General features: G+C 46.9%; 1 protein-coding gene across 5 annotated transcripts in view; it reads left to right on the forward strand.

Annotated features, from left to right (window-relative positions):
* Window positions 1-20,385, forward strand: part of LOC119966976 (dynein heavy chain 8, axonemal-like) — a 1,648,910-nt gene that overhangs the window by 367,620 nt on the left and 1,260,905 nt on the right. For all 5 annotated transcript variants that reach the window (XM_038798944.1, XM_038798946.1, XM_038798947.1 and 2 more), the window contains one exon: window positions 10,988-11,064. In XM_038798944.1, the coding sequence (XP_038654872.1) occupies window positions 10,988-11,064 (77 nt within the window). The remainder of the gene's footprint in view (window positions 1-10,987; window positions 11,065-20,385) is intronic.

Below are 20,385 nucleotides of genomic sequence, written 5' to 3' on the forward strand. Positions count from 1 at the left end.
TTGTGCACAGTTTTGGTTCCCTTATTTGAGGAAAGATGTAGTGGCATTCGAGGCAGTTCAGAGGAGATTCACTAGATTGATTCCAGAGATGAGGGGTTTGTCATCTGACGGGAGATTGAACATTTTAGGCCTAGACTACCTTGAGTTTAGAAGAATGAGGGGAGATCTAATTGAGGCGTACAAGATGCTAACAGATATGGATAAAGTAGACGTGGAGCTGATGCTTCCTCTTGTGGGGTATTCTAAAATGAGAGGTCATAATCTTTGAATAAGAGGTAGAAAATTGAAAACAGATTTGAGGAAAATTTACTTCTCCCAAAGGGTTGTGAATCTGTGGAATTCGCTATTCCAGAGTGTGGAGGATGCAGGGACAGTGAGTAAATTTAAGGAGGAGTTAGACAGATTTTTAATTGGTCATTGGTTGAAGGGTTATGGAGAATAGGCAGGATGGTGGAGTTGAAATCAGGATGGGATCAGCCATGATCACATTGAGGGTGTTAGGCTTGGGAGGTTAAATTGCCTACTCCTGCTCCTAGGTCATGTGTTCTAGGGAGGAGATGCTCTGGCTGATTTTGCAATCCAACTATTGGTCTGTAACATTGTAGGTAGCAGATGAGGAACATATCAGCCATGATAGAATGGCAGAGCAGACTCAATGGGCCTAATGGCCTAATTCTGCTCCTATATCTTATGGTGACCACCTCGTCACTCCCGCCGAACTGCCGGAGTAGCATACCTTGGGCTTCTTCATCAACTACTGCAGAATAGATGCGCAAACATTTCATACCCGTCTTCATCTGGTTCATGTTCGACGCCTTTGTGTTCCGCCTCATCTTCGAGGTCAGCATACCAGTCTTCGTAGTTTCATCATCGGATTCAGTATCGTCTGCAATGATTTCTCCAGTAAAATACAACACTGCACACCGAATTATGTGTTCACATAGCAGGCAGCCAATTTCAAAGTCAGCCTCTAGTTTCGATGTCGTGCTCTTATTTAACATTCCACGCTGATACAGTTTTCAAAACTGTGAGTGCTATTATCTTTGTGCTTCAGTTTAGCTTTAATTGTTTTCAATGTGACATTTTTGCCCTTCTTCCAGTTGAACTTACAGCCTGTGCACCCTATGATTTCTAGTTAATCAAAGAATGAAGATTCAAGCTTGTCAGGTCGAAAATCTATCTAGTATATTTTTGTATTCTCGGCTTCTCATGCTCTGAACATTTAACATCACATCTTGTAGATGCTTTAATATGGGCTTGTCATGCTCCTGTATCATGCCACTGGGCACATATACCTTCTTGAAGACTGTTAACCAGAATTGCGGATGTTCTTTAGCTCTTCCATCTCTTTGGCTTTCTTCTGAATCGTCATCAAATGACTGCACTAAGATATCTTGTAGAGATCTGTAGTATTCAGCTGGCCCTCATCTTCTGGATCACACAGTCGCTCAACTAAGTTCAGGGATTCACCTGTATCCGCTCCTATGATGGACTCAATTTTCATGTCCATAATATAAAATAGTACATCATGTCATCCACGGAGAGCTCAAGTTCACATTCACAGTAAGTCTCCATCTTTTTTGTACCATAGTATACCGACAGTCCCGGCCGATTAGAGACTTTCAGCTGCATGTTCAGCCTGTGCAAAGCAGACTGACTGAGGAGGTTGGCCCTTGTTTTTATGTCAAGGTTGCATCGTAATAATGAATCATTTAGAAACACCATTGTTTTCCATCTGGTTTTGATGGTTTCCAGCGAGTTCTTACTAACTTAATTCTTTTTTGAAATTGTGCCTTCATCTTTTTGGGCCAGACTCTCCTGGTCCTTGGTTACAATGAAACCATTGAAGAGCTGTTCATCCAGAAGTAGCTCATAAACCACATTTACTGATCTTATATGGTATGATGATAATGATAAATGATAAATCGCTTATTGTCATGAGTAGGCTTCAAATGAAGTTACTGTGAAAAGCCCCTAGTCGCCACATTCCGGCGCCTGTTCGGGGAGGCTGTTACGGGAATCGAACCGTGCTGCTGGCCTGCTTGGTCTGCTTTCAAAGCCAGCGAATTAGCCCTGTGCTAAACAGGTCCATTGCAGGACACGAAAAATACTAGTTCGCAAAATTCCCAACACGGCCACACCTGGAACAGACTTTTCCAAAGGACAGACATTACCGTGTGCAATGTCGATTGCCATGTCGATTGGGCATAAGATGGCAGCTCCTGTTGGCCACTAAAATGGCCGCCAACACTGAGACCATGTTTCTTTATGACGTGTGTCACAGCACTAATGATGCTGGCATCTTCCTCTGTGTTGGCGCCAAAATGTTTTGAGCAGATTGTGCTGATTTGCTGTGCAGCTACCTCGCTCACCTGGCAAACTTTTATTGCTTGTTCCAATACCAAATCTTCTTCCCGCAGTAACTTCTCACGTAGTTTATAATTTGATACACCAAAGACAATTTGCTGCGGATCAGGGAAGATTTCAGGCTACTGAAGTTGCATGACTGGGTCTTCAGCCCCAAGTCAGTGACAAAGCTGTTGAACAATTTGCGTTGTTTCTGGGTAGGCTTATGGAACATAAGAACTAGGAGCAGAAGTAAGCCATCTGGCCCCTCGAGCCTTCTCCGCCATTCAATGAGATCATGGCTGACCTTTTGTGGACTCAGCTCCACTTTCCGGCCTGAACACCATAACACTTAATCCTTTTATTCTTCAAACAACTATCTATCTTTATCTTAAAAACATTTAATGAAGCAGCCTCAACTGCTTCACTGGGCAAGGAATTCAATATATTCACAACCCTTTGGGTGAAGAAGTTCCTCCTAAACTCAGTCCTAAATCTACTTCCCCTTATTTTGAGGCTATGCCCCCTAGTTCTGCTTTCACCCGCCAGTGGAAAAAACCTGTCCGCATCTATCCTATCTATTCCCTTCATAACTTTATATGTTTCTATAAGATCCCCCCTCATCCTTCTAAATTCCAACGAGTAAAATCCCAGTCTACTCAACCACTCCTCGTAATCCAATCCCTTCAGTGCTGGGATTAACCTAATGAATCTCTAGCTAATTCACTCCTCCAGCACCAGTACGTCCTTTCTCAGGTCAGGAGACCAAAACTGAACACAATACTCCAGGTGTGGCCTCCCTAACACATTATACAATTGCAGCATCACCTCCCTAGTCTGAAACTCCATCCCTCCAGCAATGAAGGACAAAATTCAATTTGCCTTCTTAATCACCTGGTGCAGCTGTAAACCAACCCTTTTGCGGCTCATGCACCAGCACACCCAGGTCTCTCTGCACAGCAGCATGTTTTAATATTTTATCATTTAAATAATAATCCCTTTTGCTGTTATTTCTACAAAAATGGATAACCTCACATTTGTCAACATTGCATTCCATCTGCCAGACCCCAGCCTATTCACTTAACCTATCCAAATCCCTCTGCAGACTTCCGGTATCCTCTGCACTTTTTGCTTCACCACTCATCTTAGTGTCGTCTGCAAACTTGGGCACATTGCACTTGGTCCCCAACTCCAAATCATCTATGGTGAACAATTGTGGGCCCAACACTGATCCCTGAGGGACACCACTAGCTACTGATTGCCAACCAGAGAAACACCCATTAATCCCCACTCTTTGCTTTCCATTAATTAACCAATCCTCTATCCATGCTACTACTTTACCCTTAATGCCATGCATCTTTATCTCATGCAGCAACCTTTTGTGTGGCACCTTGTCAAAAGCTTTCTGGAGATCCAGATATACCACATCCATTGGCTCCCTGTTATCTGGCACTGGTAATGTCCTCAAAAAATTCCACTAAATTAGTTCAGCACGACCTGCCCTTTTACGAACCCATGCTGCGTCTGCCCAATGGGACAATTTCCATCCAGATGCCTCGCTATTTCTTCCTTGATGATAGATTCCATGTATCTCTCGAATATCTCATTATTTTTGTGGGAACAGTGTCAATAAAAGTACCCAATGACATTGTGCCTCTTGCTGTCCACCTCATTGTGAAAAGAAAATGTATTTCAATTGCTTTTGGATCTGCGACCGTCGGCAGGAATGTTATTCGCATTTTGTCAGGCTCTGCCTGTAGGCCCAGGGCCAAAACATAGAGTTTAAACTGCTGATTGAAGACACACAGTTTTTGTCTATGTTACCCGGTACTTGAGACTGGTGGGGTGCTTTCAGTCCATTCATCTCAAGTTTCAGTGTCTTTTACTGCATTGACAGTTGCAGTTCACCAGGTCGGTTCTTCCGCAAAATTTTTACTTTCTCACTGCTATCGTTACCTACAAATCTTCAGCGCTCTGGTACCATGTTGTGTTCTGAGTTCGTTGTCTCACAAAGAATCTATAGAACTGTTGGTGACTTATCCAAACCAGGATTTTCATTAATATACACATGGTAAGATAACAATCAGATACAAAGCAAGTTATCACAGAGTTTCTTTAGACTCCCCTAGAATTACCCCTATGCATGACTGTCCTCATGCACGTCTTACAACCTTCTGAGGATGGCCAGGTGTGCCCTGACTTATATCTGACACCACCTGCTGGTGGACGGTAACGCTGCTGCATACATTTTTTAAAATATAAATTTAGAGTACCCAATTCATTTTTTCCAATGAAGGGGCAATTTTGCATGGCAATTCCACCTACCCTGTACGTCTTTGGGTTGTGGGGCGAAACCCATGCAAACACGGGGAGAATGTGCAAACTCCACACAGTGACCCAGAGCCGGGATCGAACTTGGGACCTCTGCGCTGTGAGGCAGCAGGGCTAACCCACTGCACCACCGTGCTGCATTCTATTACTGCATACATGGGCAACTGCTGGTGGGAGGTCACACTGCTGAGTACATGCAATATTATCTACAGCATATCACCACAGCGTGCTCTGATCTCGACCAGGGTCTGCATGTTCGTGGCCATGGAGCACAGGGGGAGGACAACATCGTCTTGGACTGCACGACATCACCCATGGACTGTGCCACCACCTTTTGGGTCTGTGCCACATCAGCCAGTGACTGCACCATCTCCCTCTGGGACTTCACCATGTTGGCCAGCAATGCCACCACCGTTCTCAGCCATGGCCCGCTGTGACTGGACCACGCTCAGACAGGCCGCTGCAATTTCCAGGTGGCTCTGGCACATGGCTGCATGTGAGGTGGCAGCCCTGACCTGAGCCTTGGCCAGCACATGCACAGAATCCCCCAGGCCTTGGATATGCTGATCTATAGCCGAAACCCTCACCCCCAATGCCTCCACCGCGGATGCCACCCATGTGGTGTTGTACGCATGGTCGGCACCACCTCCTTCACTATCTTCACCATGCAGGATATTTCATTCATATGCCTGATACCGGACCCCAGAAGCAACTACTTGACTTGGAACTTGGTCTTGGTAGGAGACTCATGAAGAGGTTAAACATCCCATTAATTCATGGGAGTCTCTGGGTTGGGATCCACCAAAGTCAAGACGGTTCCTCTGTAAAGGCTGCAAAAAACATCAAGAAATGGCTTGGGGAACATAGGCAGAGGTGAAATTAGGCATCATAGAAAGTGCACAAGCCTCCAGACAACTCATCTACCTGATTGTACAAACACCATCAGTCCCACAGAGGGCAGAGATTGTGCATTGGATTTACCAGCTATCTCAGCACTCATCAAACCAGCATGGAAGCAATTCATCCTGAGAAAGAGAAGATCCGGTGCTTTATCTTGATAACCTCGAGATCCGGTGCTTTATCTCGATATCCTTGAGATCCGGTGCTTTATTTTCTCTGCTAGTTCCTGGTACTCCTCAAACAGGGCCTCATACATTTTCCTGTATTGTTGGTTCAACATATGGAATACAAGACTGGCTCCATCCCCTCTCTCTCCAATACCCTTTTGAAGCCTGTTTGTGATTACCCTTACCCTGTCACTATAAAGGAAACAAACAGTGTAGAGATTATTTGCAAAGAAAGCTATTTATCTAATCTCCTAATTATTGAATTCTCAACTACCTCAACATTAGTTTAAATGTTCTGTGAGTATGACTATATAGGCTTTGGCTTGGCAGCCCTCCCAATTTTGGGACATGTGCTAGGAATCCTACAGCAAGTAACTCACCTCCTGACCTCCCCCAAGCCTGTCCACCATCTACAAGCCAGGAGTGCAATGAATGCTCTCCACTTGCCTGGATGAGTGTAGCAACAACACCATCCAGGACAAAGCAGCCCACTTGATTGCTTTCCCTTCCACAAACATTCAAACCCTCCACCACTGATGAACCGTGGCAGCCGTGTGTACCATTTATATAATGCACTGCAGTAACTCACCAAGGATCCTGAGAACCTTCTAAACCCATGAAAAAGCAGCAGATACATGGGACCCCCACCACCTGGATGTTCCCCTCCAAGTCACTCACCACTTTGACTCAGAAATATATTGCCATTCCTTCACTGTAGGTAGGTCAAAAATCCTGGAACTTCCTCCCAAACAGCACAGTGGGTGTACCCACATCTCAAGAACTGCGGCAGTTCAAGAAGGCAGCTCACCACCACCTTCTGAAGGCCAATTAGGAATGGACAATGAATGCTGGCCGAACCAGCGACGCCCACATCCTGTAAATGTATTTAAAAAACACGTGGACAACATCTACTGTACCACCCTCATTAATCCTCCTTGTGCTTCCTCAAAAAATTCTATTAAGTTAGTAAGACACAATCTTCCCCAAATAAAACCATGCTGACAATCCCTGATAAGTCCATATCTTTCCATATCTTTGTCCTTTGCCCTGGCTCCAGACCATTTGTGCCCAGCACCTCTCCACATACAAGTTCTGCCTCCATGCATCAGAGGAACATGTCATGCTGGTATGTTTGTTGAGCAAAGCATGATGTGTTGGAGCATCTGAACTTATTTCAATGCATCAATTCACAATGAACCTGGCCCTTGAATAAGCTTCATATATCAAATATAACTTTGAAATAGCCTACTGATGCTTTTTCACTATGAGTTCATAAAAAATTGGCCATTTGAGGAGAAATAAGTGAAGCGAGAGAAATTGAGGGAAATATAGTTTAAAAAACAATAATAAAAGATATACTAAGGTGACAAAATTAAATAATTGTAGGAAGTGTTTCATTGACATGCTAGCTCATGCATCTTATGTTGAGGGGCTTTATCCTGACTCCAAACTGGTTGATTCTTTCATGCACAAAATATAAAACCACATTTCTGAAGCAAAAACAGAAAATACTGGACAATCAGCAGGTCTGACAGCATCTGTGGAGAGAGAAGGGAGCTAACGTTTCAAGTCTGGATGTCCTTGTGAAATCTGGAGAAAACTGGAAATAGGGTCAGATTTATACTGTTGCAGGGTGGGAGGGGTGGGAGGGGGGACTGGACAGAGAGCCAGCGATAGGTGGAGATTGACAAAGATATTGTGGACAGAAAGACAAAGGGAATGTAAATTGACGTGATCAAGGCGAAGAAGGGTAGTGATAGTTGCACGTCAAGAGATTAGAGTGTGTTAAAGGCAGAACAGATAGAAGCGGTGCGCCAAAGGGTAACTAGGAACAGGAAACAGATGGCCCGGGTAGAGTGGGGCGTGGGGGGGACAATGGTGAGGGAAATCTCACTGTCCTGCTCTTATATTTTCAACTCACCATCCTGCACTCATGTCCACATGTCCATCCTTAGCCTGCTGCAATGTTCCAGTGAAGCCCAGCGCAAACGGGTGGAACAGCACCTCATCTTCCGATTAGGCATGTTACAGCTTTCTGGACTTACATTGAGTTCAACAACTTCAGACTGGGAACTCTTTCCTCTACCTTCACCCCATTTTTATTTCTATCAATTTATTTTCATTCTTACATCTATCTATTTTTCACACCATTGTCTCCTCTCCCCCAATTCCACCTGGGCTATCTGTTCCTTGTTCCTAGTGTCCTTCGACACACTGCTTGGGCGGGATTCTTCGACCCCCCGCCGGGTCGGAGAATCGCCGAGGGCTGGCGTGAATCCCGCCCCCGCCGTCCTCTGAATTATCCGGCCCTCCAAAAGTCGGCAAGGCGTGAATCGCGCCGCCCGCCTTGGAGAATGGCAGGGACCGGCGTGACTCAATGGGCTCATGTCCACGATGGGCCGAAGTCCCGCTGGCGTTTTGCCGGTCCCGCCAGCGTGGATCAGACTAGGTCCCTTCGGCGGGACCTGGCGGCGTGGGCGGGCTCCGGGGTCCTGGGGGGGGGGGGGGCAATCTGGCCCCGGGGGGTGCCCCCACGGTGGCCTGGCCCGCGATCGGGGCCCACCGATCCGCGGGCAGGTCTGTGCCGTGGGGGCACTCTTTTCCTACGCGTCGGCCGTGTCAGCCTTCGGGATGGCTGACGCTTGGCTAACCCCCCCGCACATGACGTCAGCAGCCGCTGATGCTCCTGCGCATGCATGGACTCTCGCCGGCCGGCGGAGTCCCTTCGGCCCCGGCTGGCATGGCGCCAAAGGCCTTCCATGCCAGTCGGCGGGGCGCAAACCACTCCGGCGCCGGCCTAGCCCCTGAAGGTGCGGGCTGACGCCGGAGTGGTTCACGCTACTCCGTCCCGCCGGGACCCCCGCGCTGCTGGGTACGGGAGAATCCCGCCCCTTACCTTTGTTCTACCATTAACACATTCTGAGCTCTTAATTTGTCACTATCAGCACCCTTCTTAACCTTGATGTGGAGATGCCGGCGTTGGACTGGGGTGAGCACAGTAAGAAGTCTTACAACACCAGGTTAAAGCCCAACATGTGTGTTTCAAACACTAGCATTCGGAGCACTGCTCCTTCCTCAGGTGAATGAAGAGGTATAGAATGGAATAGAACAGTACAGCACAGAACAGGCCCTTCGGCCCTCGATGTTGTGCCGAGCAATGATCACCCTACTCAAACCCACGTATCCACCCTATACCCGTAACCCAACAACTCCCCCCCCAACCTTACTTTTTAGGACACTACGGGCAATTTAGCATGGCCAATCCACCTAACCCGCACATCTTTGGACTGTGGGAGGAAACCGGAGCACCCGGAGGAAACCCACGCACACACGGGGAGGACGTGCAGACTCCGCACAGACAGTGACCCAGCCGGGAACCGAACCTGGGACCCTGGAGCTGTGAAGCATTTATGCTAACCACCATGCTACCGTGCCTTCGCAGCCTTCAACACGTCATCGATGAAGATGAACATCTTGCCAAGGTCATCCTCACACCCCCACTACTTGCCTTCAAACAACCGCGCAATCTCAATCAAATCATTGTTGGCAGCAAACTACCCAGCCTTCAGAACAGCAACCACGACACCACACAACCCTGCCATGGCAATCTCTGCAAGACATGCCAGATCATCGACATGGATACCACCATCACACGTGAGAACACCACCCACCAGGTACGCGGTACGTACTCGTGCGACTCGGCCAACATTGTCTACCTCATACGCTGCAGGAAAGGATGTCCCGAAGGGTGGTACATTGGAGAGACCATGCAGACGCTGCGACAACGAATGAACAGACATCGCGCGACAATCACCAGGTAGGAACGTTCCCTTCCAGTCGGGGAACATTTCAACAGTCATTCAGAATTCAGCCTCAGATCTCCGGGTAAGCGTTCTCCAAGGCAACCTTCTGGACGCGCGACAACGCACTATCGCCTAGCATAAACTTATACCCAAGTTCCGCACACGATTGCGGCCTCAACCGTGACTTGGGATTCATGTTGCATTACATTCATCCCCCACCATCTGGCTTGTGCTTGCGAAATCCTACCAACTGGCCTGGCTAGAGACAATTCACACCTCTTTAACCAGGGGTTATCTTTGGATCTGTAAAGATTTAATTACCTGCAAATGCTCGCATTCAAAGCATTCTCTGGCATCTTTGAATTGGTCCATATATATGTGTTTGAAGCAAATATGTTAGACTTTAACCTGGTATTGTGAGACTTCTTGCTGTACTTAGCCTTGATCACCCACTTTACATTCCTTTTGTCTTTCTGTCCATGGTATCTTTGTCAATCTCCACCTCTATCAGCTGTCCCTCTATCAGCCCCACTGCTTCACGTGCCCCCCACCACAACAGTATAAATCTGATCCTATTTCCAGTTCTCTGTTCTCTCCAACTTTGACAAAGAGTTATCCCGATTCAAATCGTTAACTCCCTTCTCTTTCCACAGATGCTGTCAGACCTGCTGAGGTTGTCCAATATTTTCTGTTTTTGTACACTGTGTACAGTGTGGGTTTCTGAGCCGGCACATCTCCTGAGTGGTATCTGGTTGCTGTACAGTCTCTAGCATATGACAGCTGATTTAACTGATACATCATAATTAAAATCACTCATTTGCATATCTATTCAATAACCTATCACACTGCAAGGAGTGGCCTCAATATTAATCTGCTTTTTTGAGAGAACAGACTGCCATGTGGGCAAAGCCTAAATTGATGGTGTTTCTATAGTGTTGTATGAAAGCCTTATCTTGGAGAGCAAAACAATTCAAATAGACACTGCACTGAAAAAATGGGCTGTACACAATAATTACATCTTAAAGGGAACATGGTGAAATATGCTTCATTGTTGTATTTAAATCTGGCTCTCAAGGTGAAACTGGGAGCTTGATTTAAATATAACAGTAGCTGGTGAAGTTTCCCAGGACTCAGAAAAGCCGACGGCAAAATACTGAACAGGAGCAGCATGTTTCATAAGTTAAAACACTCCTTCTAATAATAATAATCATCATCATTATTGTCACAAGTAGGCTTACACTGCAATGAAGTTACTGTGAAAATCCCCGAGTTGCCACACTCTGGCACCTGTTCGGGTACACTGCGGGAGAATTCTTGGGATTCCTTACCTTCTCATTAATATCAGGACCAATATTATATCTGTAAATGCTTTGTAGAATATATTTCGGGAATGGCCGCTGAAATAATTATAACTCGTAATTTTCTGTTCAAATATTTCAGAACATGCTTGATGACTTCATGAGTAACTGCTTTGCTAAAATTATTTCATCACGGCATGCTTTGCAACTTTTACAAAGGTAAGTTTTAAAATGAATATTTTATTATGAACAAAATATAATTTGTGGAAATGATTTGCTTTATATTTTCAGATAAACAGCTGGGATTATAGGTACAAAGAGTAACATGTTTGTACTTACATTTTCATTGAGGCAAAATTTCTTTATTCCCCAGGGAACAATTTTTTCCTGACCCAAGATATTGGGCACGATTCACCAAAAAAATTTCAAAGGGTAATTTTGGGCTAGTTTGTCGTGTGTTTTGTGTTGACGCCATTGGCAAGATGACGGCTTGTATTCACCTGCATTTAGTTCCAAAAATTAGCCCCCAGGTGAATCTCACCATGCCAGGCTCCCTCACCATCTGATTCACTCGACTCGTCACTAAGAAGGCGGAGCTGCTTTTAAACGCTCCCTCAGCACTCACTCCCAGTCAAGACATGAGGATGGCAGCAAGGAGATCTGCTCCTTACTTTGGGGATGCTGACCTGGCCAGGCTTCTCGACAAGGTGGATGAGAAACAGGGCACCCTGTTCCTCTGATGGAGTTGGAGAACCAGCAGCAGAGTCAGCAATGCCGCCTGGGAGGAAGTGGCAGCTGCAATGAGTGTGGGCAGCTCAACCAACAGGACCGCCGTTGGAAGAAATCGAACAACCTCAGTGAGCTGCAAGGGTAAGTTACCACGGGCGAAATTCTCCGACCCCCATGACGGGTCGGAGAATAGCGGGAGGGCCTTCCCGACATTTTTCCCGCCCTCCCACTATTCTCCCCCCCCCCCCCAACTCCCGACACGAATCGCTGCCGCCGTTTTTGTACGGCCGGCAGCGATTCACAGCTGTTCGATGGGCCGAAGTCCCAGCCCTTTACGCTGTTTTTACGAACGGCAAACAGACCTGGTCTGGCCGTTCGTAAAAACGGCGGGAACAACTCGCTTTTTATAACCATGGCACCGATTGGCACGGCAGTACCACGGCCGTGCCAAGGGTGCCATGGGCCCGCGATCGGTGGGCACCGATCGCGGGCAGCGGGCCCGATGCCCGCGCACTATTTGTCCTTCCGCCGCCCCGCAGTATCCATTCGCGGGGCGGCTGAGGGGCATCCCGTCCCGCGCATGCGTGGGTTTCGCGCAAATACGCGATGACGTCATCCGCGCATGCGCGGGTTGGAGTCTTCCAATCCGCGCATGCGCGGCTGACGTCATATGACGCGTCAGCCGGCGCTAACTCCGGCAAGCGGGCTTAACGAAATTCGTTAAGCCCGTGATGCCGGAGCTTGCGGCGTCGGGCTGCTAGCCCCGACCGGGGACCAGAATCGGTTCCCGGTCGGGAAGGGGCGCGCTGGCGTCAAACCCGCCCGGGTTTGACGCCAGCCTTACGATTTCTCCCGTTTTGGGAGAATCGCGCCCCACCTTTCTCATGGACTCCCCTGGCACCCTCCAACACAATTCCTTCACAGCACTACCAACTAGCACAGATTTTCCTACACATAATGGGCTGGAATACGGCAATACGATTTATCGTGTTGAAATACGGAGTCCACTGCAGCCCTCGGTCAAATCGCACGCACTGCACTGACAGAGTAATTTAAGCAAAAATGGGAGGAAGAAAATATTAAGAGGAAGCTTATGTAAAGAGCTGGCTGGTTTGCGGTAGTGGTGGTGGTGTGTGTGTGTGTGTGTGGGGGGGGGGGGTGGTTAGGAGGAGCTGATTGACAAGCAAAAGCATTCCTCCTGGAATGTTTCACTATTTGCCCCTCGCTGTAGCGGCTGGTTTCCTTACCGACGGCTGCTGTCGGGAGACTTGGAGCCCCAAGCGACGATCCCGCCCCTTCTCATGCTCCACACCCCACCCCCAGCCTGCACACTATACAGAGCATGCATGTGAACCTACATGCAGTCTCACATCGACCTGCAAATACAACTCTTGTGATAAAAAAATCACATTGAGGGTCGACTACACAATCACACATGTAGACCATCTACATCATTGGAGGCCTGTACAGCATTGGAAATTGTATGGTGTGATGTGATGCAATTTGAAAAATGTTTGATAGTTGTTAGGGAGGTAGCCTTTGGTTCTAGCCTTATGGTCTCTGGGGATCAGGAGACCATGCCGAATAATTAAAAATAACATAAATCGGTAACATAAACCCTGCTACATTGTCCTGTGTGCAGTATTATTGAATAAGTTTTGTAGTGCCCTCCATTATCTGCCATTTCCAGCTGTTTGTGTTTTGACTTAGTCAAGTGGGGAGGAAGCTAGTCACAGCAGGGCTGTTTGTATAGGAGTTAACAGTAGGCCTCAGTTCAAGTCTGTTTAGTCTATTGCACTGATGGCGTAGTCAAGTTTGAGTGGTTCTGTGGAAGAAAAACCCATGAAAATGTTGAGGAGCGATCATTACTTTGTGATCTGGTGCTAAATCTAGAAAACATACTTTCAAAAAGGACTATACATCAAGATAGTTGTTAAACCTGCCTGCTTACCACTGGCTGGGGACTAATGGCAATCCCACAATCCTTTGGGAGTAGGAGCTTCCCCAATGAGGGGGGACGGAGAAATCATTAGCAGATTCTCTGCATAAATAAAGCTGGCCAGTTTGGAACTGGCTAGAGGAGAGTGAGCAGCAAGGGAAGTTGCATCTGCTGTTGTGTATATATATGTTATTCTAAATAAATGTTATTTCTTTCTATCCTTCAACTCGTGCTGGATTCTTCGTGGCCCTCACAAAAATGGTCCTTTATTGTACAATCGAGAAAGGATGAATACACAAAGAACAAAGAAAATTACAGCACAGGAACAGGCTCTACGGCCCTCCCAGCCTGCGCCGATCCAGATCCTTTAAACCTGTCGCCTATTTTCCAAGGATCTACTTCCCTCTGTTCCCTGCCCGTTCATATGTCTAGATGCATCTTAAATGATGCTATCGTGCCAGCCTCTACCACCTCCGCAGGCAAAGCGTTCAAGGCACCCACCACCCTCTGCGTAAAAAACTTTCCACGCTCATCTCCCTTAAAGTTTCCCCCTCTCACCTTGAAATCATGACCCCTTGTAATTGACACCCCCACTCTTGGAAAAAGCTTGTTGCTATCCACCCTGTCCATACCTCTCATAATTTTGTTGACCTCAATCAGGTCCCCTCTGAGTCTTTCCAATGAAAACAATCCTAATCTACTCAACCTTTCTTCATAGCTAGCACCCTCCATACCAGGCAACATCCTGGTGAACCTCCTCTGCACCCTCTCCAAGGCATCCATATCCTTCTGGTAATGTGGCGACCAGAACTGCATGCAGCATTCCAAATGTGGCCTAACCAAAGTCCTACACAACTGTAACATGACCTGCCGACACTTGTACTCAATACCCCGTCCGATGAAGGCAAACATGCTGTATGCCTTCTTGACCACTCTATCGACCTGCGTTGCCACCTTCAGGGTACAATGGACCTGAACTCCCAGATCTCTCTGTACATCAATTTTCCCCAGGACTCTTCCATTGACTATATAGTCCGCTCTTGCATTTGATCTTCCAAAATGCATCACCTCGCATTTGCCTGGATTGAACTCCATCTGCCATTTCTCTGCCCAACTCTCCAATCCATCTATATTTTGCTGTATTCCCTGACAGTCCTCCTCGCTATCTGCAACTCCACCAATCTTAGTATCATCTGCAAACTTGCTAATCAGACACCTAGACCTTTGTCCAGATCATTTATGTATATCACAAACAACAGTGGTCCGAGCACGGATCCCTGTGGAACACCACTAGTCACCCGTCTCCATTTTGAGACACTCCCATTCACCACTACTCTCTGTCTCTTGTTGCCCAGCCAGTTCTTTATCAATCTAGCTAGTACACCCTAAACCCCATACGACCACTTTTTCCATCAACCTGCCATGGGAAACTTTATCAAACGCCTTACTGAAGTCCATGTATATGACATCTACAGCCCTTCCCTCATCAATTAACTTTGTCACTTCCTCAAAGAATTCTATTAGATTTGTAAGACATGACCTTCCCTTCACAAAACAATTCTGCCTATCACTGATAAGTCTATTTTCTTCCAAATGTGAATAGATCCTATCCCTCAGTATCTTCTCCAACAGTTTGCCTACCACTGACATCAAGCTCACAGGTCTATAATTCCCTGGATTATCCCTGCTACCCTTCTTAAACAAAGGGACAACATTAGCAATTCTCCAGTCCTCTGGGACCTCACCCGTGCTCAAGGATGCTGCAAAGATATCTGTTAAGGCCCCAACTATTTCGTCCCTCGCTTCCCTCAGTAACCTGGGATAGATCCCATCCGGACCTGGGACCTGTCCACCTTAATGCCTTTTAGAATGCCCAAAACTTCCCCCTTCCTTATGCCAACTTGACCTAGAGTATTTAAACATCCATCCCTAGCCTCAAGATCCGTTCTGTCCCTCTCCTTGGTGAATACCAAGGGGCTGTTTAGCACACTGGGCTAAATCGCTGGCTTTGAAAGCAGACCAAGCAGGCCAGCAGCACGGTTCGATTCCCGTAACAGCCTCCCCGAACAGGCGCCAGAATTTGGCGACTAGGGGCTTTTCACAGTAACTTCATTTGAAGCCTACTCGTGAGAATAAGCGATTTTCATTTTTCATACCGATGCAAAGTACTCATTAAGAATCTCACCCATTTCCTCTGATCCACGCATAAATTCCCTCTTTTGTCTTTGAATGGGCCAATCCTTTCTCTAGTTACCCTCTTGCTCCTTATATACAAATAAAAGGCTTTGAGATTTTTCTTATCCCGGTTCGCCAATGATATTTCATGACCCCTTTTAGCCCTCTTTATTGCGCGTTTCAGATTTGTCCTACTTTCCCGATATTCCTCCAAAGCATCATCAGTTTTAAGTCGCCTAGATCTTATGTATGCTTCCTTTTTCATCTTAGCTAGTCTCACAATTCCACCCGTCATCCATGGTTCCCTAATCTTGCCATTTCTATCCCTCATTTTCACAGGGACATGTTTGTCCTGCACGCTAATCAACCTTTCCTTAAAAGACTCCCACATTTCAAATGTGGATTTACCCTTAAACAGCTGCTCCCAATCCACATTCCCTCGCTCCTGTCGAGTTTTGTTATACTTGGCCTTTCCCCAATTTAGCACTCTTCCTTTAGGACCACTCTCGTCTTTGTCCATGAGTATTCTAAAACTTACGGAATTGTGATCGCTATTCCCAAAGTAAACATCGACTGAAACTTCAACCACCTGGCCGGGATCATTCCCCAATACAAGGTCCAATATGGCCCCTTCCCGTGTTGGACAATTTACATATTGCTCGTAAAAACTCTCCTGGATGCTCCTTACAGATTCTGCTCCATCTACGCCTCCAACACTACATGAGTCCCATTCAATGTTGGGGAAGTTAAAATCTCCTGTCACGACCACCCTATTGCTCCTACATTTTTCTATAATCTGTCTACATATTTGTACCTCTACTTCACACTCGCTTTTGGGAGGCCTGTAGTAAAGTACCAACAATGTTACTGCACCCTTCCTATTTCTTAGCTCTACCCATATTGCCTCAGTGCTTGAATCCTCCATCGTGCCCTCCTTAATCACAGCTGCGCTATCATCGCTGACCAGTAATGCAACTCCTCCACCCCTTTTACCTCCGTCTCTATCCCTCCTGAAGCATCTATACCCTGGGATATTTAGTTGCCAGTCTTGCCCTTCCCTCAATCAAGTCTTAGTAATACCAATAACATCATATTCCCAGGTACTAATCCAAGCCCTAAGTTCATCTGCCTTACCTGCTACACTTAAAAAATAGAAATAGAGAAATACAGCACAGAACAGGCCCTTTGGCCCACGATGTTGTGCCGAAGTTTTGTCCTTGGTTAATCATAGAATTTTGGACACTAAGGGCAATTTATTATGGCCAACCCACCCAACCTGCACATCTTTGGACTGTGGGAGGAAACCGGAGTACCCGGAGGAAACCCACGCACACACGGGGAGGATGTGCAGACTCCACACAGACAGTGACCCAAGTTGAAATCGAACTTGGGACCCTGGAGGTGTGAAGCAATTGTGCTATCCACAATGCTACCGTGCTGCCCTTAAGAAGAAATTAATCTACACTCCATTATTCTACCCTAATCCATGTACCTATCCAATAGCCGCTTGAAGGTCCCTAACGTTTCCGACTCAACTACTTCCACAGGCAGTGCATTTCATTCCCCCACTACTCTCTGGTAAAGAACCTACCTCTGACATCCCCCCTATATCTTCCACCATTTACCTTAAATTTATGTCCCCTTGTAATGGTTTGTTCCACCCGGGGGAAAAGGTCTCTGACTGTCTACTCTATCTATTCCCCTGATCATCTTATAAACCTCCATCAAGTCGCCCCTCATCCTTCTCCGTTCTAATGAGAAAAGGCCTAGCACCCTCAACCTTTCCTCGTAAGACCTACTCTCCATTCCAGGCAACATCCTGGTAAATCTCCTTTGCACCTTTTCCAAACCTTCCACATCCTTCCTAAAATGAGGTGACCAGAACTGCACACAGTACTCCAAATGTGGCCTGACCAAGGTTTTGAAAATGACCTCACGGCTCTTAAATTCAATCCCTCTGCTAATGAAGGCTAGCACACCATAGGCCTTCTTCATAGCTCTATCCACTTGAGTGGCAACTTTCAAAGATCTATGAACATAGACCCCAAGATCTCTCTGCTCCTCTACATTGCCAAGAACCCTACCGTTAACCCTGTATTCCGCATTCATATTTGTCCTTCCAAAATGGACAACCTCACACTTGTCAGGGTTAAACTCCATCTGCCATTTCTCAGCCCAGCTCTGCATCCTATCTATGTCTTTTTGAAGCCGACAACAGCCGTCCTCACCATCCACAACTCCACCAATCTTCGTATCATCTGCAAATTTACTGACCCACCCTTCAACTCCCTCATCCAAGTCGTTAATGAAAATCACAAACAGCAGAGGACCCAGAACTGATCCCTGCGATACGCCACTGGTAACTGGACTCCAGGCTGAATATTTGCCATCGACCACCACTCTCTGTCTTCTATCGGTTAGCCAGTTCGTTATCCAACTGGCCAAATTTCCCACTATCCCATGCCTCCTTACTTTCTGCATAAGCCTACCATGGGGAACCTTATCAATATTTTACGGGATTATTATTTAAACGATAAAATATTAAAGCATGCCGCTGTTCAGAGAGACTTGGGTGTGCTAGTGCATGAGTCACAGAAGGTTGGTTTACAAGTGCAACAGGTGATTAAGAAGGCAAATGGAATTTTGTCCTTCATTGCTAGAGGGATGGAGTTTAAGACTAGGGAGGTTATGTTGCAATTGTATAAGGTGTTAGTGCGGCCACACCTGGAGTATTGTGTTCAGTTTTGGTCTCCTTACTTGAGAAAGGACGTACTGGCGCTGGAGGGTGTGCAGAGGAGATTCACTAGGTTAATCCCAGAGCTGAAGGGGTTGGATTATGAGGAGAGGTTGAGTAGACTGGGACTGTACTCGTTGGAATTTAGAAGGATGAGGGGGGATCTTATAGAAACATTTAAAATTATGAAGGGAATAGATAGGATAGATGCGGGCAGGTTGTTTCCACTGGCGGGTGACAGCAGAACTAGGGGGCATAGCCTCAAAATAAGGGGAAGTAGATTTAGAACTGAGTTTAGGAGGAACTTCTTCACCCAAAGGGTTGTGAATCTATGGAATTCCTTGCCCAGTGAAGCAGTTGAGGCTCCTTCATTACATGTTTTTAAGGTAAAGATAGATAGTTTTTTGAAGAATAAAGGGATTAAGGGTTATGGTGTTCGGGCCGGAAAGTGGAGCTGAGTCCACAAAAGATCAGCCATGATCTAATTGAATGGCGGAGCAGGCTCGAGGGGCCAGATGGCCTACTCCTGCTCCTAGTTCTTATGTTCTTATGTTCTTAAATGCCTTACAAAAATCCATGTACACTACATCCACTGATTTACCTTCATCCACATGCTTGGTCACCTCCTCAAAGAAGTCAATAAGACTTGCAAGGCAAGACCTACCCCTCACAAATCCGTGCTGACTATCCCTAATCAAGCAGTGTCTTTCCAGATTCTCAGAAATCCTATCCCTCAGTACCCTTTCCATTACTTTGCCTACCACCGAAGTAAGACTAACTGGCCTGTAATTCCCAGGGTTATCCCTATTCCCTTATTTGAACAGGGGCATGACATTTGCCACTCTCCAATCCTCTGGTACCACCCCTGTTGACAGCGAGGACGAAAAGATCATTGCCAACGGCTCTGCAATTTAATTTCTTGCCTCGCATAGAATCCTTGGATATATCCCGTCAGGCCCGGGGGACTTGTCTATCCTCAAGTTTTTCAAAACGCCCAACACATCTTCCTTCCAGCAGGGGGCAGCAGAGCAGAGCTTCTGATTGGCTGTTCCGGGGAGATTTCCATACGTGCAGTGCGGTCAGCGTAAGTTGAAGGTGCACCTGCATCAGTGACCCAAGGACTTCGACGGAAGTCAAGCATCCAGCAGGGGGCAGCAGAGCAGAGCTTCTGATTGGCTGTTCCGGGGAGATTTGCATACGTGCAGTGCGGTCAGCGTAAGTTGAAGGCGCACCTGCATCAGTGACCCAAGGAGTTCGACGGAAGTCAAGCATCCAGCAGGGGGCAGCAGAGCAGAGCTTCTGATTGACTGTTCCGGGGAGATTTGCATACGTGCAGTGCGGTCAGCGTAAGTTGAAGGCGCACCTGCATCAGTGACCCAAGGAGTTCGACGGAAGTCAAGCATCCAGCAGGGGGCAGCAGAGCAGAGCTTCTGATTGGCTGTTCCGGGGAGATTTGCATACGTGCAGTGCGGTCAGCGTAAATTGAAGGCGCACCTGCATCAGTGACCCAAGGAGTTCGACGGAAGTCAAGCATCCAGCAGGGGGCAGCAGAGCAGAGCTTCTGATTGACTGTTCCGGGGAGATTTGCATACGTGCAGTGCGGTCAGCGTAAGTTGAAGGCGCACCTGCATCAGTGACCCAAGGAGTTCGACGGAAGTCAAGCATCCAGCAGGGGGCAGCAGAGCAGAGCTTCTGATTGGCTGTTCCGGGGAGATTTGCAAACGTGCAGTGCGGTCAACGTAAGTTGAAGGTGCACCTGCATCAGTGACCCAAGGAGTTCGACGAAAGTCAAGCACCCGAGACACTACACGTGTAGTGTCTCCCACCCGCCCTCCTCCTCTAACCTAATAATAAGACCCATTGGGGTGAGCAGGTGAGTGCCTTATTACATTATTATTTTTCTTTTTCTTATTTGTTAACCAGAACTAGGTTGAAAAAGACTATAGCAGAGATATCCAAGTTT

This window comes from Scyliorhinus canicula, chromosome 6, assembly GCF_902713615.1.
Source record: "Scyliorhinus canicula chromosome 6, sScyCan1.1, whole genome shotgun sequence".
NCBI classification, from domain to species: Eukaryota; Metazoa; Chordata; class Chondrichthyes; order Carcharhiniformes; family Scyliorhinidae; genus Scyliorhinus; species Scyliorhinus canicula.